The 19,795-nt window shown below is 38.1% G+C and overlaps 1 protein-coding gene across 1 annotated transcript; it reads left to right on the top strand.

The window, feature by feature from the left end:
• Positions 1-9,331: 9,331 nt before the first annotated feature.
• hmox1a (heme oxygenase 1a) lies at positions 9,332-18,273 on the top strand. The gene is made up of 6 exons (XM_039766437.1): positions 9,332-9,594; positions 9,784-9,904; positions 11,257-11,472; positions 13,568-13,843; positions 15,962-16,058; positions 17,692-18,273. The coding sequence occupies exons 1-6, from the start codon at positions 9,566-9,568 to the stop codon at positions 17,814-17,816; spliced, it is 864 nt and encodes a 287-aa protein (XP_039622371.1). The 5' UTR covers positions 9,332-9,565; the 3' UTR covers positions 17,817-18,273.
• The last annotated feature ends 1,522 nt before the right edge of the window (positions 18,274-19,795 follow it).

Consider the following 19,795-nt stretch of genomic DNA (forward strand, 5'->3'; position numbering starts at 1 on the left):
CATCAGCGAACCTTTGCATGTGGCAGGACTCCAAGTCATATTAGAAGTCTAATGTATATATGCTGAACAGGACCGGAGAAAGTACAGTCCCCTGCGGCGCTCCTGTGTTGCTGACCACCATGTCAGACCTGCAGTTTCCAAGACGCACATACTGAGGTCTGTCTGTAAGATAGTCCACGATCCATGCCACCAGGTGTGAGTCTACTCCCATCTCAGTCAGCTTGTCCCTAAGGAGCAGAGGTTGGGTGGTGTTGAAGGCGCTAGAGAAGTCCAAAAACGTAATTCTTACAGCACCACTGCCTCTGTCCAAGTGGGAGAGGGATCGGTGTAACATATGGACGATGGCATCCTCCGCTCCCACCTTCTCCTGGTATGCGAACTGCAGAGGGTCGAGGGCGTGGCAGACCTGTGGGCTCAGGTGGTGAAGCAGCAGCCACTCCATGGTCTTCATCACATGTGACATCAAAGCAACTTCTGCTCCAGCTTTCTCCTGTACTGCTCTTTCGCCACCCTGATCTGGAGTCGGAGTTCCTTCTGCACGTGCTTGAGCTCATGCTGATCACCGTCTTTAAAAACCCTTTTCTTCTGGTTCAAAAGGCCTTTAATGTCACTTGTAATCCATGGTTTGTTGTTAGCATAGCAGCGTACTGTTCTTACTGGAACTACAATGTCCATACAGAAGTTGATGTAATCAGTTGTGCAGTCAACAGCCTCTTCAATATTCTCACTATGTGACCCCAGCAGTATATCCCAGTCTGTAGTTCCAAAGCAGCCTCTCAGAGCCTGTTCTGACTCAGGGGACCACTTCCTGAATGAGCGTGTGGTTGTAGGTAGCGCCTTCACTCTTGGTTTGTAGTGAGGCTGAAGCAGAACCAGGTTATGATCTGCTTTCCCAAGCGCAGGCTCCGGGGTGGCGCTGTATGCGTCTTTAACGTTTGCATACAGTAGGTCGATAGTCCTATTTCTCCGGGAGTTACAGTCCACATACTGGAAGAAGGCAGGTAATGCAGTTACCTATTTAAATTAAAATAGTGAACACTTGCAAGAAAACAGTTCTATACAGAACCACAGTTTATATGTCAAGGGAAAACTTTTGAAAGCAACATGGAGTATGTTCAGAGATGAAAAGAAACTTCTACTGTAGCACTTAAACTAGCATGGGGTTCAGCACACTGGACTGGTCTAACAACACAGTGGCACTGCACAGGAAGGGCCAGAGCAGATTGGACCTCCTGAGGAGACTCCGGTCTTTTGATGTATGTGGCAAGCTGCTGGAAATGTTCCACTAACCCTATTAGCTATTGTATTGTTCTACGCTGTGGACTCCAGGGAAGCAGCTTGGGATCAATAGATGCACAATGCCTGAACAAAATTATCAGAAAAGGCTGCTCCATCACAGGGAAGGGGTTGTGCTGAGGATGATTGGATGAGGAGGTGCATAATCACTGATGTGGAGGAAATGAGAACAAAGAAGACGTGATTGGAGATGGTGCCAGATGCTATGAAAATAATGGGATTCTCCATAAAGGACATCAAGTACTGTAGAGAGTGGAGGAAAAAAGATTTAGGGGAAAATTGTCAAACTGGAGTAAAAATGAAAAATTCCTGTTAAAATCTGTTAATGATTTAATACTACTCCAACTAGGAAAAAGAATTAAGCGCCCTTACTCTAATAGACCCTACAAACCTTACGTTAAAAAAAAAATATACAAAAAAGTTGTCAGTTCTTGACAAAATTATTTAAAAGCTGAAAAAAACCTGAGAATTTAACTCTTTGTATTTCAAAAGGGGAAATGCTAACTGAACATTATGTTCTTTGATCGCTTAGCCTTCACCTATTGCCTCATCCTTGAACACAATACACACACACACTTACATCCCCAAGTAGGTAATAGCATTACATATCACTGGAAACAGAGAGAAACAGCACTCAGCTCTTTTAACGCTAATGTAACTAATTCAAATACATTGCTGTCAAGACACAGGAAGACATGGATTATTATATGACAACCATAAACTAAGGAATACAGAAACAAGAGAATGAAAAGCTGTGCAGCCTCTTTGGGCCCAACTGAAACAGCTCCTACCTCTGGTTTCAGAATCTCTTGATCTTTTGCAGTTTGCCATTCAGATACATACACTGTAGGTGTGGAGGATGATCTGATCTACATGCTCCACAGAGCCTACTCCCACTTAGACAAAGCTGGCACCCCATTCAGGCTATTGCTCCTTTCTGCCTCATTGACTGGGGGAAAAACCCCAACCTTTGCATCTTTGATGCTCCAATAATCTCCTGGATCATGGAGTATCTGGCCAACAGACAGCAGTTTGTGAGACTTAAAGACTGTGTGTCAGAAATGGGAGTGTGTAATACTGGAGCACCTCAGGGAGCTGTCCAGGCTCCCTCCCTGTTTACCCTGTACACCACAGTCTTCTAGTATAATACTGGTGCTTGCCACCTACAGAAATTCTCAGATGACTCCTCCATTGTGTGCTGTAGTAATAATGGAGATGAGTTAGAATACAGGAGGCTTGTGGAAGATTTTGTCTTGTGGTGCAGGGACAGCCACCAGCAGCTCAAAATCAGCAAGACAAAAGTGCTGGAGGTGGACTTTTGGTGTGTCAAGGAGACTTTGACACCAGTCTTCCTCCAGTGGGAGGACATGAAAGTGGTGCAGAGCTGCAAACACCTGGGGGTTCACATAAACAGCAAACTGGACTGTTCTTACAACATAATAGCTCTGTACAAGAAGGGCCAGAGAAGACTGTACTTCCTAAGGAGACTCAGAAATGTTCCATCAGTCCATAGTATCCAGTGTGTTGTTCTACGCTGTGGTCTCCTGGGAAACAACTTAAGTTCAAATGATGCACAATGCTGCAACAAACTTATCAGGAAAGGCTATTCCATCACAGGGCTAAAACACTGGAAGCTGTTACGGCAAAGAGGATGGTGGCAAAATTGGGTGCCATCATGAAAAATCCCCTCCATCCCCACCAGGAGGCGCTCTCTTGGAGTACTTTTAGCCACTGGTTTATTCCACCACAGTGTGCCAATAACTGCTTCTAGGGGTCTTTTCTGCTTAATACTATCAGGCAATTCATTGCATCCTCACAATATCTCAAACTACATGCTCATACTCTTTAAGTTCATTTTACAATTTCTACACAATATACATTTATGTATTGATTGACTGATGTATTATTTGTCCAGCGAGTCTATATTTTGGTTTTTGATTGCTTTTGCTGGTGTGTGCATCTAGATTTTCCCTTGGGATTAACAAAGTTTATCTAATCTAATCCACTTTACTAAAAGGATCATTTGTCTGGGTGTCTATCCGTGTGTCTGTCCAGTTGCCATGTCTCTGTCTTTCCAATAGATGCTGCATCACAAACATTAACACTGCTTTTACAAATCCTAATTCCACATATTGAAAGACATATGCATTGTAAGGTGCACTGCAAGCATTAATGCTGAGGTCTACACTGATAACTTTGATTTTAGCCTGACCTAGGCGGGTAACAGAGCTACTTTTAGTATACAAGTGCTGGATTTCTGTGTCAGGTAAGCCCCAACTTTTCTACGTTTCCTGTGCCACTAAAGCACGCTCTGTCACCTCCCATTTCTAATATTCTCTTCCCTGTGAAATCCTTTGAACCAATCCCCAGAATTGTTTCCATGGCCAGCAATGTCCTTTAACACCCCAGGACTCTTAGGGTCACATTGGCATGCAGTGGCTCCTTCACAAGCCCTATGTGGGCTTTGAAAGGCTCAAACTCTTTTTGGGGGTAGACATCCCACATTTTCAGGCTCTCACGTTCTGGCCCTAAGGATTTGTACTTACCTATCATTAGTCCTTCATGGCCATGACCTTTTAGTTAGAGCTTGGGGCTATATTGTATTGCCTACTCTGTACCATCTTAAGGAAATGTTACATCTTCCTTCCCAGGATGGCACCATATTTTACTTAGTGGGAGATGCTCTTAGAGTATTCAACTCCTGGACACATCCTTCAAAAATAGGATCTGATGCTTCTTATATCTCCTCCTGGTATTGATGGGCCCTTTTCACGTCCAGTGCCACACCAGTGTCATCTCTGCTTGCTTCAACCACTTCTAATCAGACAATCCCATATAAATTTCTCAGTGTAATCTGTTTAGTGCAAAAATTCCCTTTCAAGTCTTTCTTTTCTATCAAACATTTGTGCTTCTCTTGGAGTCAAATATAGTTGACTTTCTGCAGAGCCTACAAATAGGAGCATGGATGTTTGGATTTATTAAAGGAAATCCCAGGAGATGAATTAAATAAAGCAGGGAGGAAAACTAGAAAAGACTATAATCTGTCACCAAAACTAAAATGCTAAGCAAAGTCAAAAAGAGAACTGCAAGATGTTACAAACCCTAATAAGACTGTAAATTCACAGTCTTGGATACTACGTAAACATGTAGTGGTGGCTTATAAAGTTTTGCGTGCCTGACAGTATGCAATGTAATTCTGAGGTAACAATATTACAAAATGGCAGTGTCCAAAGAAAATAAAATGGTGGTGTAGAAAAACATGAACATATGAACGAAACCCACAATTTATCCAGAGACAAATATTAATGAAAATAACCATAACCAGAAAGTACCAAAAAACATTAATTGACTAACTCTTTCTGATATGTATTACCTGTGAGTTCAAAATGTAACTTAAACAAAGCAGTTATGTTAAAACTAAGTAGCTACAGTATGTAGCTCAGTCTCAGCCTTGTTTTAACTGAACACCACTGGGAGTAACGTCCCTTAAGCTAATGATATGAAGCTTGGTTTCTAGAACTTTCTTTAACACACACTGTCTTGGAGTGCATAATACATGTCTGTAGTAAAACAAAAGCTCTCCCGCGCCTTCCTTTTCTTTTGAAATCTGACCACAGTTCATTCACTTCAGTGCCATCTGCACGGGAGGAGTTCTGTTAGTCAGGGGGGTGATGAAATCGTTATTCAGCAGAAGTAGTACAAGAAAAAACAAGAGTAAAGTGAAAACATGACACAGCTAGTCTGCCGAAGAGAGTGCTCTCGAAAGAGAAAACATGACTCAGCAGCCTCTTTAGTTTGAGCACTTTTTTTTTTAAAGAATTCTAAAGAAACGGCTTAAGATGCATGTTGTGTGAAAAACAGCAATGAAAGACAGTTGTGCCTGAGACATCAGTAGTGCTTCCATACAAACTTAAATGACAAACTGCATGCAAGAAAATAAAAAACAGTTAGAAATCAGTGCTGCTTCAGATACTAAGCAGACAACGTGAACTTTGGACTGTACACAAACATAATAAACAGCTGCTGACCTGGAGACTTTATTTTGGCTGTCCTGCCACACACATATTTATCCTGCGTTTATTCATTTTCCACACACGGAGTGAAGCTTAACTAATAAACTTACTTATTTTATTCTCAATGCACATAAAATATTAGTCATTTAAAACAGTTATTTTTCATTTTATTGAAACTAAATACCAAATTAGAAAGCTTCAGTTGTTTCCATATGTTTAGCATTGTGGGGGCAGTCGCTATTTACATTTAATTATTTGGTTGATGCCTTACAACATTTGAGATACAATTGGTGACATTTCTTTTTTTTTCCAACTAGAGCACCACCATTTGAAGTAATTTGCTCATGGTCACTCAGTGTGAGTATCAGGATTTTAACCCAGGATACTTTACAGTTTCAAATCATTTGGATCCATGGCACCTCATTTCTGGACCCCTGTCCATTTGTTTGTTTGTATTTGAGGCTCCTTATTCAGTAGCTCAAGTTTAAAATCCAGTCCCAAGACACGTATTTTCCCTTTCTTGTATTTACATGACCAACCATTTTTAGTGTTACCTTACACTTGGCTTTTCACACATACTCATGTTCTTTTGCTACTTTGTGAGAAGGCTTGGCATGACCCTTTAAGAGGTACGTTAATGTCATGAGCCCCTGGTACATGCTGCTCTGGCTCTGAAAATGTTGCTTTGGCTCCACAGGACTGATCCTTGAGCATGTGTAAGAAAGGCACCAGTGTCACAGGCAGGGTTCCGAGTTTTTCTAAGGTTTAAATTGTCCAAAGCCACTTAAAAACAAGCCGTTTTAAACTTCTTTAAGTACCTCAAACACCATAGCTTTTTGTACAGTTTGAGTAAAATGCCTTGTAGTGCCTTCATTTAAATGTCTCTGTCACCTCCTTTCAGTGGCTCGCCCCCATTGTTCTGTTTTGAACCTGTCATGATGTAGTCGAAAGCTTCAACTTTTAAACTGCAGACCGATTATATTAAGTTTTAATTCATTTTCTCTTCTTTTCTTGTATATTCCTCCTGCATTGCACCACTAATGTATCTATTTATTTTAGTTGGTTTCATTTTCAATTAGTTTATGTCTTTGGAATGGGAAATACTATATGAACAGATGCCAGTGAACCTGTTTTAATTAATTTATAGCCTTGGAACAGATGGACTCTGTAGGACTAGGAATTACAGAATCAGTTTACAGCGTGAGAAAGGAAGAAGTCAGCTGGCACTTAAAAGATCAAACACTTTGATCAGAGTCCTTCACCAATCAAGACAAGATAGCCAATCAAATGTGTGCAATGTCTCATGTCCCAAAACCAGATAGCCAATCAAATGTGTGCAATGTCTCATGTCCCAAAACCTCAAGTGTGCAATCCAACATAAATACGGTTTGTCCAACAGACCAAAGATGACAACGACACAAAGGCAACATTGGAAGTGACATCAGAGATTGAGACATTCGACCATTTTTTTTGGACATCAGAAAACATAATCTATAATTAACACTACTGGCTAAATCAAAAAGTCACCTTGGCATTTCTGATTTTCAGTAAGCTTTTCTATGACTGACTGTATCCAGACTTTTCCATCTATTTTATTTTCAATTATATTTTTTTCTATTAGGTATTGTTATACATTGGTTTTATTTTTCTATACTTTGTCTTTTAATAAAGTGATTGAAATAATAAAGAGGGCACCAAGTGTGGGCAAAATCGACACTCACTTGTCCACAGGGTTTATTAAGGCTATTGAGGGTGCTCCTCAATAATTAGAACTACTGCAGTAAAAGTAAGACGTTGTTTGCTTGGTAAATGACAAATAACCAAAACAGATGTACTGTTAGTGTATGTGTGTTGCGATGACACCCACAGGTTTCTTAGTGCTGCTAACAGTGAGTACTGTGTGGAATATTGCAGAATGACTGGCAATTGGCAACACTGAAGACTTTGGATAGGATCGCTATGTGTATGTGTGTGTATCTCTGTTTGTGTTAATCTTCAACGGTGGGAGTAAATGAACCCGATAAACATACCTGGTAAGACTAACAAACTTCATGATAATACAGAACCCCTGACCTTGCCATTATCCATGTAGAGTTTGCATCAAGGCAGGTTAACTGGTGATTACAAATGGCCCCGTGTGTGTGTGTGTCTGGGTGTGTAAGTGGGTCCTATAATTTACTGATACCCTCTACCCTCTGTTTTCGGCCTTGTGCCCAGCGTTGCGGAGTTACCCACTGGCCACCTACAACCCTGGCCTGGATTAAGCAGATTTAAAAATGAGATCTTTTTATCATAAGCTTAGGGGTGAAGCAATTTTGATGACATCTTGCCTTATCATTCAAGGAAACTTGCTTTAAGAACAAAATATCCCCATGTCTCTTTGTAAATCTCTTGTAGACATTTGGTTATTTGGTTGATGCCTTTATATAAGGTGGTTTACAACATTTGCGATACAATTGGTTACATTGCTTTATTTTTCTTTTCCAATAGAAACAGTCACAGTTCAAGTGACTTGCTTAGGGTCACACAGTGTCAGCAGGGTTTGAACCCACAAGCTCAGGGTTCGAAGTCCAAACGCTTAATCACTACACCATGTTGTTTCAGTGAGACACACTGAGAGCCTAAATTCAAGGTCTCACCTTCCACTCCAGAGCAGTTAAATCAATACCACATGTGTTGAACTTCTGAGACACTAGATGGTGACGTGCATGTTGCAAATTGATCATCTGCTTCTCTCTTATTCATTGTTTGATTATTTCTTTTTTTCTTGTACTCTTAGTTATTGGTATAATTATTTGTTAATGTCAGATCCTTACACCTTAAAAGAAACACTGGCACTTATTTTACTCCATCCAGACACATCTTAAAAGCTTTAAAAATTGCACTATTTGCCAAAAAACATTCTGGTCATGTACCATGCATATCTTTTGGCCCAACGAAGGACAGTTTCTGCCAATCAGTATTAACACTATGAAACTTAGCTTCAAATGTCTTTCTGTGTTTGAAAAAAATATCAAAGTGAAGCAAAAGTGCTAAATAAAGTGAAGCAATAAAGTTTTTCATAATGAAAAGTAATTTGGAAGGTGTTATAGAATGGCAAGGAGATTAAACTAAGAAAATGTTATAATGTAGGCATTTATTTTCAGACAAATGAGGATATGATTCTTTAACTGTACCCAAAGACTTTTACTTTCCAGTTCCTCAAAATACAGCAAAAAACTGGCAAGAGCTGGCTTAGAGAAACTCACAGAATATTCTACTGACATTAGGAATTTTAAATAACACCAACTCTTTTGAAAATTTTGATAAATTAAATTTAAAAAAAGGTTGAATGATCATGGTATTCTTTTTTGGAGGCTAGTCTACATTCACCTTTGTAATCCCTTTGTTTTTGTTAAATATTTTGTTGTTTCAACATATGGCCTGTTTATAGTTTTCTCTTGCAGACACTTAGGCTCCTATAGTATACTAATGTAGTGTATATTCTGTTAATTTGCTAACGGCCACTCTCTGCTCAAAGGCTGTCAGAACAGTTTGGCTGCAATTTTGGTAGGAAACAAGAGGACAAAGCAGCTGATGTGATGCACACAGTACTGCAAAACAGTCAATGGAGAGACAAAGGCTAAATCACTCCCTAGTAAGTTCCAGATTCAAGTACATATATACAAGGTAGTGATTACTTCATTACAGTAGCAGTCATTTACTACACTTTCTTTATCTTGCTGTGTAAAAAGAAATGCCAGTCCCTATCAATTCCTTTATCTTTGTCTTCATTCTTTACAGGTGATGTAAGCCAACCGTCCCCTTTACTCTACCTGGAGCAGTAGCAACCCCCACTACAAATCTGTGAACCAGTCATAGATTATAGTTTTGAAACTTGCTGTGCAGAAACAAGGACCTCAAACAACCTCCACAGGCTTCCGGCTTCTGCTGTTGTTCTTTTTGCTCCTTTATCAGCCCTGGCACGTGAATTTGGCTTAGAGGAAGGAGGGGTAAGGGGGCTGCTAGTTAAACTTTGTTTTGCACTTAACATCTGTTGCGACACTTCTGGAAAGGGCAAAAAAAGTCATATGATCCATATGGTGTGGATATAAAAGGCAGTGTGGACAGCGCTCACGGTACAGACAACGCCGCACTGCTCACTGGTCTACACGGTCTTCGGTTTGTCATTGTGAAGCCGCCCAGCGATCAGCGCACCGCACCGCACCGCACCGCACGGCCCGCAGCGAAACCTCATCACTGTATATTCACAAAAGATGGAGCATCAGAGCGAAGCAAGCAGCGGGTAAGTGTGAGCTTAATGTTTGAGAGTATTGTTACTAAATCTTCGATAGTATATTCAACGTAAGATAAGGTAGATATTGTGCTTTTATATTAACTTTTAATTCTCAGATCAGTTTCGAATTTTGTAAGAGTTCATTTGACATGAGGGATTTCGCTGAGTTGGTTGAAAGATCTCAAAATTATTTTTCAGAATGAAGCAGGACCTGTCAGAGTCCATCAAACTGGCCACGAAAGAAGTGCACGAGATCGCCGAAAATACAGAGTTCATGAGGAGTTTCCAGAAAGGCAATGTGAACCTGGAGGAATTCAAGGTGAGTTCATTAATATCTCATCCATTGATCGATTTACTTAACACGACCTTGTAGTACATGGCCTCGGAGACTTTGAAACGATGCTGAACGCAGCAGGTACATGACTGGCATCAGACATAGGATGCCAGTATATCGTAGGGCACGCTTCCGAAAATCGGGCCAGTGCATTAATAACGATTTTTCACTACTCATAGCATACGCACAGTGACCAGAGCAGAGCATGCACAGTGCACAGAAGAGCACAACAGAAATGCAAGCATCAAATTAACTTAATATCAAAGTAACTTAAAAAAAAATTGTGTATATGGAAAGAGTGAACCTATATATAAATCTTAGGGTATTTATTTTTCTTAACAATTTATTAAAAATCTTTTGTTTTATTTAAGATTTTTTTATTGATGCTTAGCAAGACCTTAAAGCATTAGACTAGAAGAATTATTAGTAATCTTATTAAGAATAAGTAATCTACAATATATTTAACAAGTCTCTTCAAAGAAGAATAAAAATCCCCATGGCATTCAATTATGTTTCTACTCCCTCACTAATAGATAAAAATCAGGAAATGGTTTTAGACAACGATAATTGAAAATAATGACAAAACAGCCAACTCAGCCTTTACTGGTAAGGGCCATAAATCCATTTTCAGGGTTGATGGTGGCTGGTGCCCATCACATTAGCTTTGAGTGTAAGACTGGAATCATCCCTTTGAAGGAGCACCAGTCCACTGCAGGCACACACAGACGCAAATGTAGAGTCTCCAATCAGTCTAACACACCCATCTGGAGGATATGGAGAAAACTGGAGTACCCGAAGAATTGCCCAAAAGTCCAAGGGAGAACATGCAGACTCCACACAGACTGAAAACCCTGAACACTGAAGCTCTAAGGCAGCAGGAATTATAACTGTGCCACCATTCTGCCTTGTTAATAATATTCAGGAACTAAAACTTGCTTGTCAAGATTAATCTTTCTAAATGGGGTGTGACTCAGTACAATAGCCAGTAATACTCTGAAAAAGAGGAATGGTTAATAATTCAAAGCATTGTCTTTTACAGAAATTGCAGATAATTATATCCAACATATACTAGTTCTGTAACAAATGCACTCAAATAGTTAGTGGACCAATATCTATACCTTGTACAAGGTGCTAATTCCAGCATTAATAGCTTGCATATCATACATAGAATCCGATATACAATATTAAACACAACATGTAGGGACAACCACCTTGTTAATACTGCAGTGCATCTTCTAATAGCTCAAAACTGGCAAAGATAAAGAAGATGCAGCATGGACAGAAACACGCCATGAAATTAATAACTATGTTGTCTCATTGTCTCTTCCCCTTTTTAGCTGGTTCTTTCGTCTTTGTACCACATCTACACAGCCCTAGAAGAAGAGATTGAACGCAACAAGTCTCATCCAGCCTTTGCGCCCCTTTATTTTCCGGCAGAGCTTCATCGTGTTGCTGCTCTGGAAGCAGACCTCAAGTATTACTATGGAAATTCATGGAAGTCCTGTATCAGTGCGCCCTTGGCCACAGAGCAGTATGTGGCCCGCATACATGAGGTGAGCTTTTTTCAAGCAACAAGGAGCAGGAAAATCTCATTTACTCACGTATTACATTCTTGTAGTTTAGAACGTAATCTGTATTTTGTTCCAAATGTAATCTGTGTTGGTATATATATATATAACATAATGGGATTCTTTTAATGCAATTCCTGAAGTATTTAAAATGACACATTTAATATGAATATTTTCAGGCACCTAGTGCACAGACAACTGTCTTCTAATGTTTCAACAAAAGCATTGCAAAACAAACATATTTAATATTGTACTATCAGTGTATTTAATGTGTAGCCCAGTTAAGGCAAATATAGCAAGATTGTAACCCTGGAGACCTCACTTCACTGGCCTAAACAAATTTGTCATTCTGGCTTACTTGGATGATTAGGAATACATTTTAAAAGTAAAAAATATGCACAACCTATCTTGACATACATTAGCTGGTTAGAGTCAAACCTATATGAGTGTTTTTCTAATTCATATTTATCTTTTAGCCAAGTACAGTAACTTGCTGTATCACCAATATGTATTTTATTTTATACAACCTGCTTCAGTAATATGCACTACTTTATACAATGATGTACTGCACCATAATGTATTTGGCATATTTGTAGTTTTAGGGATGTCCAATTGCTATCAACTAAAATTACACTTGCAAGAGGTCGATGACGTTATAAAAGATGTAACAGTCTATCCTCCTATTATTTTCTCTGTTTTTCAATTTATTATTGTAGGGAATTTAAATCTCTCTCTGTATAAAGCAAGAACCATCCTAAAATGGGCATCAATCTGTCAAGAAAATCAAACATCCAAAGCCATTCACATACTAGGATAGCAGTACTACTCAGATTAGCTAATCATTCTAAATGCATATATCCTTGAAGTGTGTGAAGATATCCAAGGGTTTGGTAGAAACACAGCTCAGTTAATTGCTGAGAAGTAGCACTACCATCTGTTGGTGCCACTATGGCTCTCCAGTTGTATCTTGTGTATTTCTATCACTCTATGCCAGTCTGAAGTAATAATTTCATGTGTACCTTTTTAGAATTCAGTATTTGTCAATGGTATTGCACAAACTTTAACATCAGAAGTTAGATTAATCATTCGAGTCAAAAGAGTCTTCCTTTGGTTTGACTTGCTAAGATTTCGCTTTTTACTCTCCATGACAAGTGCACACAGTCGGTGTGAAGAGTACTTGATTTCGATGTATTAAATGTCAGGTAGACCTAATAAATTAGCTATTGTGCTTTCTCAGTACTGTACATAGAGTGCATGGACTCAAACATTTGACTTGAATGACTTGTATGTAAGGTGACAACGCCTGTTGATTTTCTTCCCATTTTGAACCAGCTGTTCATGGGCTGGTAATTTTTCATGCTACTAATTTTGATTTATGTTCGTGATAACATTTGGGCATTCAACTGTCCTACAATTCTTGGGGATACATTATAAGTAATATCTGACTGATTCCCCACGTCAGTGTCCTGAAAAACCTTTCTTTCAGACAAATATAATCCAAATTCTTACAGGTTAATGATAAACTACATTATAAACTTATACAGATTTCAAAATGCAGCACTAATGTACTGCATTAAGTTAATAAAAAATATATACTTGGGCAGACGATTTTAAGTTAAAATTATCAAGACATGAAAAAAGTTAGCACTTTTCCATGCTAGGTTATGCATATAATTTTATTTCTCAATGCAGTTTTTTTACCTTACACTTTCAAATAATTTGGTGTTTCATATAACTTATGTTTAAATGGAATAAGTCAAGATGATTTCAATTTCGTTTAGTAGGAAAATGTATATTTATTTCAAAGTGCATGGCATCATGGGGCAAGGAGGTATCTAATGTATTTGTGATTCACTTGTTTTCAGTCTAATGTTCAATAATGATCAATTATTGCACTAACGCAAAGATGTAATATAGCAGCACAAATAAAAAGGTGAAAAGAGAAGACATTTCTTTATTTTTCCTGTGATTCACACTGTGATTAATAATTACTGTGAAAGGGCAACCATTTCTCACACTTTAGACAGCAGGATGAATGCCTTACATAGACTTTGCCTGAATCTTTCTTTCCATTTTTCAGGTCGGCAAATTACATCCAGAGCTTCTGGTCTCTCATTCATACACACGCTACCTTGGTGACCTTTCTGGAGGTCAGGTTTTGAAAAAGATTGCACAGAAGGCTCTTAATCTTCCACCATCAGGTGAAGGGCTTGCCTTTTTCAACTTTTCTAATGTGAGCAATGCTGCTAAATTCAAGCAGCTGTATCGAGCAAGGATGAATACACTGGAGATGAATGAGGAGACAAGGCAAAAGGTGCTGCAGGAGGCTGTTGAAGCCTTCATGTTGAATGTGAAGGTAGGTGCACACAGGCAGACCTTGTGTATTGTGGGTCAAGTGCCTCACTTGACTGATTAGCATAATCATTTCTTAACTGACAAGTGGTATTGTTATATTTTTACTATTACTGTATAAAGCATTAAAATATACCATGCTCTATATCAGTTATCTATTTAGTTAAGAGAAAACCTGAGTTCACCCCAACTTGTGATAGCTTTATATTCAGTTTAACCTGTCAGACAAGATACCTTCATGTTTTCCTCTTTCAAACTTCACATAATGATTGATGAACAAGTGAGTTTTAAATGCTGCAATCAGATTGCAGCAATAAGAGAAGCAGAGGTAGTAAGACAAAATGAGTTATGCTAGGCACACATTACCATTTTGAGCCAGACTCATCCCTTTCAACATTCACGAAAGGCTTCCCAGTTCTTAATAGATCTTAAAGGATTGTCATCCCAGATTTTCCTGTAACATGAGGTAGACAGTAATTAACAGTCACTTCCTCGATTTACTCACAAGCCACTCAGATCCACCACAATTTCAAAAAATAAATATTAAACATGTTCAGTTATTCAGGTGAGGGTGAAGTTTTTTAAATACAATGCATCTTGCCATTGCATGTAAAAGACTGATAGCAAATGAACGATGAGCAGAACTTAAATGTGCAAAAGTTACAAGTAATGTTGACTCCATCTTCCCAAACATGGGTTCATTTTATTCTTTTTGACTTTTCATTATAAAATAACAAACCAACTTTCGCAGCAGGATGATATTTGTTTTGAAGTTAATTTTTTTTTTAATGAAAAAACTTTGCAAGATCCCAGGTTCAGACAGTTGGGACTTTATACTAGAGGATACACTGATACACTGAAAATTGGCATGACATGCTGGTTCTCAAACATTTTCAAATGGGTGCAAGATAAGAGTATGCAGTAATTCTTTTTGAACTGTGAGGCGAAAAGAAAAGTAATTAAAACGTGTTACTTACTTCAGGTTATAAAGCAAGTATAAGATTTAAAGGTGAAAAATATTTTAAAAATATTGGTTTATTTTATGCCATTTTATTTAACATACCTCTCATCCATGTGTACAGTACCTTCCACACTGCTTTGTGTCTGACCAGTCTGACTAAATTTATCTGTCTCGATTAAAGAATTTTCACGTATGAAATAAAAAAAAGTGGTGCTCTGTGCCCCCTTTTAGTGTCTTGCAAATAATATTGTAATATTTTGAAGTAAAAAGCAACATCCATTATCCAAACATAATGAAATGTGTGTTGCCCTGTGTGCCCTAAAAATCCCTTTTGGTGTATCAGTACCGCCACAGAATGGTGTATTGTGGTGAACCAAGGAATTCCATCTCTCCTCTTGCAAACACAGCTTTTCCAGTATAAGGAGAAGCAGACCATACTTTTCATTGAAAGACAATCCTCCGTAGTCCAGTATAAGATCATGGGAGCTCCAGCCTAACCTGGTGGCACTAGAAACAAAGTAGAAACTCCCCAGGACAAGATGTTAGTCCATCATAGGCACCCACCTACACTTGCGATCACTCAAGGGTCAGTTTGGAATGGCCATTTAACTTTATAAACTGTGAATAAACAAATAGTTTATATTATATTTATGTGAATAATTTATTTGAAAGCATGAAAAAGAACAATCAAAGCCCTGAAAGAAGAAAAAGAAAAATGGTTTATAGCATTAGGTCTTTCAGTCAGTGCTTCTAAAAATGTTAGCTAAAATTTGATTCAGTCAAAGCTACCTAAAACTGATTTTTTTGTTAATTTTGCTAAGATGAGAAATCATGGTGGTACAATGTTTGGTGGTGCTGATTTCAATAGTCCAAAATTCTATGTTAAAATTAATATCGAGGCACTACAGGGTGGTGTTCACCTTGTGTCCAGTGCTTTCATGACTCTGTAACACTAAATTAGATAAGCGAGTTAGAAAAGGGATAGATATTCCTATGACAGTCTTGTTGACTTCTGGAAAAATAATATTTAAAGACCTAAATCTATTATAACCAAAACGTATGTTAACTGCAAAGAAGAAAAATAAAACATGTTTTAATCAGACATGATGGTTATGCAGATGGTCAAGGATCTTATATTTTTCTCTCTTTCTTCATCCAAAGGTGTTTGAAGCACTGCAAGAGTTAAGCAATGCCTCCTCTAAAAAGAAGTCAGACAACAAGGATCTTCGGCAACGGCAGAAGCACACAACTTCTGAAGGTATGATTGCCATCTAATAGTTATTTTTGTATTGTAAGAATAATATACCAATATTTTATGTTAAAAGGAGGCAGTTGTTTTGGCATGCATTTCAGAAATAAAACTAAATTAAGAAATTAGTGGTTATGTCATTCTTTAACTTCGCAAATAAATGGTGTCCCAACCAGAGTTGGTTTCTGTCTTGTACTCACTGCTGCCAAGGTGGGCTATGCTCTGAATTGGATTAAGTGAGTTTGAACATTCAATCACTGGAAAAGAAAACATATATATATATATATATATATATATATATATATATATATATATATATATATATATATATATATATATATAGAAGAAGAAAAATAGCAGGCAACTCCTAAAAAAATTAAGCAATGATGCCATTCAAAGTCAGGCAAGAAAAAAAGCAGTGGATGTCACAGTAACAGTGGATGTTTGGGAAAAATAAAGAGGACAATCATTCAGTTTCTCTACTTTCTTTAGCACCCTTTCATAATCAGTACTATCACAAACCACTGCACAACTCCAATGATAAAAATTAGATGTGTCATGAAAAGTATTTAATATTGTAGAGAAAGGCACCACTTTGTACTTTTCTAACCCAGAATGCCAGTCCATTAAAAGCTGTACAATTAACTTTTATTCACACCACAATTAGGGAAGGTGTTCAGATGGAATAACATACACAGCATAAAACACTACACTCTCATCTGTCCCCGTTAGATCTGCTTAGACACAAGTGGGGATTCCATACTATCCAGTGGGGTTAGCTGCCCACTTCTAAACACAATTCTTCCACTCGCCTCTCCTCACCAGCTTTTGTGCTCTTTGCTGTCTTTTTCCATACAGGGAACTGTTGCATCTTCTTATCTCAGGATTAAGGAGTCTTCTGAGACAAGTCAGCTTTAAACCTAATTCCACAGTCTTGTCCAGACAAACACTGACATCTATTATAGAGTCTGAACTTGATGATAAGGCTTCCCCCAGTAACCCTAGTGGCCCAGAACCCTTAATAGCCTTTAAAAGGACAGCTTACAGTTGCTTGCACACTTGCCACAAGAACCCCTACATGATCACTCTTTGTCACATACAGGGTCACAAAGCTTTGCCATAATCCACTGGATTGGCTGTCATTAGTAAGAAGCCATTAGTCCCTGTTTTGGCCCACTTGCTACCCTGTACTGTATGATGACATCGTTCAGACTCATTCCCAGTGCTACACGGTAACAGAGCAGAACACCATGTGACAGTGACTGAATGATGCTATTCTGTCATAATCTGTTAGAGCCAGCCACATACGTACATGGCAAGGCTAGTGGATGACTGGCTACATCATCATTAAGGGCAAAATTTGGAATTAGGGTATGGGTCTTTAAAGTCACTATGAAAATATTTACAGCTTAGCAAATGGATCTCTTGACAATGTGCTAAACCCCATCATGTGTTACTGTCTAAATAAATGGGTTTTTGTAAATTATAGCTTTGTGTGCTGTCAAAGTGCTGTTTTCTTTGTTCATAGTTTGTACAGATTGAGCTCTAGAGTGTTCAAGTCCAGTTTAACCATTGTTCTCAGAGTTTAAAAATATAAGGTAGCAAAAGTGTTTTATTTTGTCGTCTTTCTTATCTCTCACAGCCAAAAAAACAAACCACTACAAAAGTTCTGAGACAAGCCTGTCTTCACCCTTCCCAAGTCTGCGGTTGGTCTTTGTCACCTTGTTTGCTGTAGCAACAGTGGTCATTGGGATATACATCCTGTGATGAGGAAGAAGAAGTAATTAACTTGAAATTCAATTTAATGCAGGATTGGTTCACCAAGTAATACTAAAAGGGAACCTTGTGGATTCTTTTTGACACACTGTTGTACCTTGTTTAACTAGTATTTGTACTAAGAGTCTTTTAATATTTCGGTTTCAATTCCTGTAAAATTTCAAGCACTTAATTCTACTTTTAGCATAAATGGTGGCTGCTAATAATTGCAGAGTTGCTCTCTTGTCCTTGTACCCAATGTACAAATAACAGGGCTACTCCTAAAGTCCTGAAATAAATCAATTGTTCTGTTTTTGTATATACTGCATTTATACTGAGCACTGTGTACTGTACATAAAATGTATATTTAATTATAAAAATTACCATGTAAAATATAAACATGAAGATAGTAAAGACAATTTACTTAAATTGAAACTTAATTACTTGAAAATGCCAATACCTATAATTGGTGTTTTACAAAAAGGGCAAATATGCAAGTGGCATTACATACCTGTACGGATAACAGATGAACTTGTTAAAAGTTAATTAGAAGATTCTATTTTTTAATCAGTGTTATGATCTACATTTATATATGTATATAAATGTGTGTGCACAATATCTTTATTTATGTCAAGTTCTACTTTTTACTTTTCTATATTGCTGCACGTTTCTGGGGATCTTATAAGAACATTTTAATAAAATGTATACATTTACTTTAGTTGCTTCACAGTTTCTATTTTATTAAGGTTTTTTGTTATCTTACAGCAATTTGTTTGATTTATCCATTCAGCTTTTGTAATTTTTTTCACCAATGTATTTTTTCTTGATGAACCCCACAGTTATAAACTGTGCCACAGCTCAATTAAAGATACAGATTTCCCAACATAAAAATGATAAATGAAATACTGGAAATGAGCAGAATAACACAATATTACATAAGAAATCTTTTAAATTCAATCTATATATATATTTATATATATATATATATATATATATATATATATATATACACGGGGGTCTGCTGGAGCCAATCCCAGTCAACACAGGGCGCAAATCCCTGGGCAGGGCACACACACACCCATGCACCAAGCACACACTAGGGACAATTTAGGATCGGCAATGTACCTAACTTGAGTTTCTTTGGACTGCGAGAGGAATCCTGGGCACCCGGAGGAAACCCACGCAAACATGGACCATGCAGGGAGGACCCATGAAGTGAACCCAGGTCTCCTTACTGCTATATACTGTATATATATATATATATATTTTTTTCCTATACAGGAACATTGCAATGCTGTCAAAAGAAAGGACACATGATCTCTGATTTATGCACATAAAAGACTATACACACATTTAAACGGGACACAAGGCTAGTACTAAAAGTGCCAGAGAGCTGGCTGAAATGTGGCTATCCAATGAAAACGTCATTAACACACATTTGAAAATGTCATTAACACACATTTGGATATGAACCCAGCATATGCAAGCTTGAAAAGAAGAACATGCAAATAATAAAAAAGACTTTATGACCAAAGCCCTCTGAACCCCACCTCATCAAGCCCTCATATCCACTTATCCTCCCCTCCTTATTTGCTATATATTGCCTTGGGGTCCTGCAAGTCTAATCATTTTCCTCTGACGATGAAATGCTGGAATTTAAAGCTTAGGAATAAAAAAACTATTTTAAGATACGGTGTTCATTTGCTCCCTTTGTGGATTTCCAATACACACAGCACTAAAGGGTGCTGTCGCTCCTCAGACCTCGCAGACAAATGTCCAGGACACCAAGTAAAAGTACTAGAAATATGTTAAAATTTCTTTTCTTTTCAAAATTGGGCCACAGTAGACACCACAATCACCCCAATAAACAATAAATCAATGATCACAATCCAATAAATCAATCCTCCTCTCCCAGCAGCTCTGTCACAATACCTCCCAACTCCGACTCTCCCTGCTGGGTCTTCACCAGTCCTTTAAATAGCCCTTGACTT

This window comes from Polypterus senegalus, chromosome 10 (assembly GCF_016835505.1).
Source record: "Polypterus senegalus isolate Bchr_013 chromosome 10, ASM1683550v1, whole genome shotgun sequence".
Lineage (NCBI taxonomy): Eukaryota > Metazoa > Chordata > Cladistia > Polypteriformes > Polypteridae > Polypterus > Polypterus senegalus.